General features: G+C 40.2%; 1 protein-coding gene across 1 annotated transcript; it reads right to left on the reverse strand.

The window, feature by feature from the left end:
* Positions 1-4,080: 4,080 nt before the first annotated feature.
* On the reverse strand, positions 4,081-4,788 carry LOC110698913 (uncharacterized mitochondrial protein AtMg00810-like). Its single transcript, XM_021876418.1, has 2 exons — positions 4,410-4,788; positions 4,081-4,280 (listed from the first exon to the last, which is right to left on the reverse strand). Exons 1-2 carry the CDS (start codon positions 4,786-4,788, stop codon positions 4,081-4,083), a joined length of 579 nt encoding a protein of 192 aa, XP_021732110.1.

Here is a 4,788-nt window from a genome sequence, read left to right on the forward strand (position 1 = left end):
TACGGAGTTCAAACACATGTTACCCTATTTTAATGAACATGGCATTCTTTTTCAAACCTCTTGCGTTGGTACACCTCAACAAAATGGTCGGGTAGAGCGTAAACACCAACATATTCTAAATGTTAGTAGGGCTTTGATGTTCCAAGGCAACTTGCCAATTACCTTTTGGGGGGAATGTGTCCTTGGGGCGGTTTATTTGATTAATCGCACTCCATCCCGCTTGTTATCCAATAAAACCCCATATGAAATTATTTTCGACAAACAACCAAATTTTGAGGCATTACGGGTGTTTGGGTGTCTCTGTTTTGCTCATAATAAAAAATCTAAGGGTGACAAATTTGCTCCTCGAAGTCGAAAGTGTGTATTTGTGGGTTACCCTCATGGTAAGAAAGGTTGGAAGTTGTATGACTTTGACACGGGTGATATTTGTATCTCGTGATGTTAAATTCTATGAAAATGAATTCCCATTTGCGGTTTCTAGTGACTCCACACACTCTCATGTAAGTGTTGACGAAGTGCCTAATGTTACTACTGGAGTTGACTACAACTTCTTGGATGATCTTGAACATGTACTTGAGGTTGGTGACACCTCGAACGCGCTGGGTTCACAGGCGGGTAGTGCAGGCACCGTGCTTGACTCACCCACATCTCCTGCTAACACATCTGTTGCTACCCATTCTACCGCTTCCCCTATTGCTGTTGCTGGCAGCCTGGACCGCAGCCCACTTGCGGAGCCCAGTGCTGACCGCAGCCACCCTGCGGCGTCTACTGCTACTGGTCTTGAGGGTGCTACGGCCAGCAACACAAGGGAGGTTTTGAGCTCCTCTCCCCTTGATTTGGGACGTGGTCAACGTCCAAGGCACCCTCCAGGTTGGCACCCGTGATTATGTGGCCCATACTGTTTCTCTACCCGGTCCATCTATCTATCCACGTTCATCGTCTACTCCTTGCTCCCCAGGTACTCCCTATCCTTTGGCACATATTGTGAATTATGATAAATTTTCTGTGCAACACCGTGTATTTATTGCAGCTGTTGACAAGGTGGTTGAGCCACGTAATTTCAAGGAAGCTATGCAAGATGCGGGGTGGAGGGAGGCAATGCAAAAAGAAATATCTGCCTTAGAAAATAATGGAACATGGGTGATGACGAAATTACCTCCGGGTAAGAAAGCTCTTGGATGCCGCTGGGTGTACAAGGTCAAGCTTAAGTCAGATGGCTCAGTTGAAAGATTGAAGGCTCGTCTCGTGATCTTTGGTAACCATCAGGTTGAGGGTATCGATTATAAAGAGACATTTGCTCCCGTTGCTAAAATGGTTACAGTTCGTGCAGTTCTTGCTGTTGCTGCTGCGAAAAATTGGGAGTTACACCAAATGGATGTACACAATGCCTTTCTGCATGGTGATCTTGATGAGGAGGTTTATATGAGACCTCCTCCTGGATTTCATGGCCCTCATTCGGGTCTGGTGTGCCGTCTTCATAAATCTTTATATGGACTACGGCAAGCACCTCGTTGTTGGTTCTCAAAATTGGCCACCTCTTTGCAAAGGTACGGTTTTTCGCAATCGTACTCTGACTACTCTCTTTTTACTCTGAATCATGGAGATGTTCATCTTAGTGTTCTGGTGTATGTTGATGATTTAATAATTTCTGGGAATGATTCTTCTGCGATTTCAACGTTCAAATCATATTTGAGTGACTGTTTTCATATGAAAGATTTGGGTGTGTTGAAGTACTTCCTTGGTATTGAGGTTGCTCGGAGCCCGGAAGGCATATTCTTATGTCAACGGAAATATACTCTTGATATTATTCCAGAGTCTGGTTTGCTAGGGGCACGTCCAGCAGGTACTCCTATTGAGTAAAATCATACTCTGGCTAAATCAGAGACTCCTGTAATTGCAGATCCCGAAATGTATCGCCGTCTTGTGGGTCGCTTCATTTATTTGTCTTTTACTAGACCTGACTTGGCCTATACAGTGCATATCCTGTCTCAGTTTATGCATCAACCTCGACAAGATCATTGGGATGCGACACTCCGTACGGTTCGCTATTTGAAAGGTTGCCTGGGTCAAGGAATCCTTCTGCGTTCAGATTGCAATTTACATTTGACAGGTTGGTGTGACTCGGATTGGGCTAGTTGCCCTATGACAAGACGTTCGATTTCTGGCTGGTTGGTATTCCTTGGTGGCTCTCCTATTTCTTGGAAGACTAAGAAGTAACATACTGTTTCTAAGTCTTCTGCAGAGGCAGAGTATCGCTCGATGTCTAAAGTTACTGATGAGTTAAAATGGTTGAAGTCTCTACTCTACAGTTTGGGAGTTTCGCATCCCCGTGCGATGAGCTTGTTTTGTGATAGTCAATCTGCGTTGTATATTGCGCAGAATCCTGTCTTCCATGAACGCACTAAACATATTGAGGTTGATTGTCATTATGTTAGGGACGCAATTCAGGAAGGGGTCATTAATCCGTCGTATGTACCAACAACAGATCAACTAGCAGACATTTTCACAAAGGCATTAAGTAAAAATCAATTCTTGTATTTGTTTGGCAAGTTGGGCATTTGTGATTTGCATGCTCCAACTTGAGGGGGGGGGTGTTAGGCCCGTATATAATGTATAGTGTACGGGTTAATATAATTGAGCCCTAATCTCTCTGATAGGTTGTATATATATACCTATTTATACTCTAATACAACTACGGAAAATTAATTCCTGACATTCTTAGAGCATGATGTTAGCAATCGGGAGGAACTTCTCCTGCTTCTCGGTGGTTATCTCAGCCCCAAATTGGCGGGCCAATGCACCAATAATCATGGGCATGGCTATGAAAAACATTATAATAATACACTTCATTTTCTGCATGATGGGAATAACTACTTGTATTTTTGTGAATGTTAATTGATAGAAGCTTGGACAAAGAACTCTCGTTTTTATAACCCAACATGGAAAAGGTGTGGACATAATAATGTGTTATGTGTACGTTCTTAGATAATTGATGAACGAACTGTATTCCCTCTCTTCTCCTATGGTCCCTTAAATTTTGTGTAACACGTTTTATAGTATTAGTAGAGTATTATGTTAGCAAGAAGAGTGATTGAAGATAATATGACTAACCCAGTTGGACTAATTGTTGTTTATAAATTGTAATGGATAAAATTCAGTTATTTACTTTTTTTTTTCTTTGTTAAATGTTTTGAACAATGAGATGGCCCCAATTGAAAGGACTCATTAAAATAAATATTAATGCATATGTTTGATTGTGCAGTAAATCTAATATATATAAATAAAGTAGGTATTTTTGGAGAGCATTTGGAACGCCACGTAAGAAATATACTTATTCCGACCAATAAGAAGAAAGATTTGTACTTTATTTTAGAATTAAAAAATTATGTTGCCAACTACATAAAAGTAACAAATTAGATTTGATATACCTAAAATTTTAATACCACATCCACGAATTAATTTATTTTATTGAAAAAAAATAAAGTAAAAATATAGGAAAAGATATATTTATTAATTCAATACTACGAGTATAAAAAATCCAAAAAATATATATACTAAAAAATATTTAAATGATAAACGCTTATTGTTAGATTGTGAAACTCCGTGATCGAGAGTATTCCATTGATCCATATTTATAGGTTACAATATGTACGATAGTCCTAACTGTGTTAGGAAACCTATCAAGATAAGATAATATTTACATTAAATATATCCTAAACCTATGAAGAGAATATCTCAATAATATTCTCTATCACACCCCCACAGTCATAGCGGGAGGAGGTCGTACGCTAAGACTGGATCTGAAATCCAAAAATAAGTCTCGAGATAGGCCTTTTGTGAATATATCAGCAAATTGATGTCGTGACGGAACATGTAGCACCCGTACTTGACCCAATGCAACTTTCTCACGAACAAAATGTATATCCAATTCGACATGTTTCGTGCGTGAACCGGGTTCGTAGACAAATAGACTGCACTTATATTATCACAATAAACAACAGTGGCCTGTCGGAGAGGACAATGTAGCTCAAGTAGTAGATTTTAAAGCCAACAAGCCTCAGAGACAACATTAGCAACGCCTCAGTATTCTGCTTCTGCACTAGATTTGGATAATGTATATTGACGCTTTGATGACCAAGAAATGAGATTGTCACCTAAAAAACAACAGTAACCAGAAGTTGAACAACGAGTGTCAGGACAACCCGCCCAATCCGCATCAGTATAAGTAACCAACCGTGTAGTAGCAGAAGGATATAAATGTAACCCATGATCAATGGTTCCTTTTACATAACGCAGAATACGATGTAATGCACCTAGATGTGGCTCGCGAGGATCGTGCATAAACAAACATACCTGTTGTACCGCATACGCAATATCAGGGCGAGTGAAAGTGAGGTACTAAAGGGCACCTGCAAGGCTGCGGTATTTGGTAGGATCCTTCACTGGAGGACCCAAATCAAGACTAAGTTTAGACTTAGCCTCCACAAGAGTAATAGCAGGGTTACAACTACCCATACCTGCACGTTCAAGAATTTCTTGTGCATACTTCTGTTGAGAAAGAAGCATGTAAGATGGTGTGCGAGTCACTGAGATGCCCAAAAAATAGCTCAAATACCCCAAATCAGACATTGGAAACTCGGTTTTCAACTGAGTAATAATTTTCCCACGCAACCCATCGGAAGAAGCAGTCAAGATAATATCATCAATATAGAGAAGTAAGTATGGCATATCTTTACCATGACGATAAGTAAAAAGCGATGTATCACTCTTTGCAATGAAAAAACCCAT

The sequence above is a fragment of the Chenopodium quinoa genome, unplaced genomic scaffold (assembly GCF_001683475.1).
Source record: "Chenopodium quinoa cultivar QQ74 unplaced genomic scaffold, ASM168347v1, whole genome shotgun sequence".
Lineage (NCBI taxonomy): Eukaryota > Viridiplantae > Streptophyta > Magnoliopsida > Caryophyllales > Amaranthaceae > Chenopodium > Chenopodium quinoa.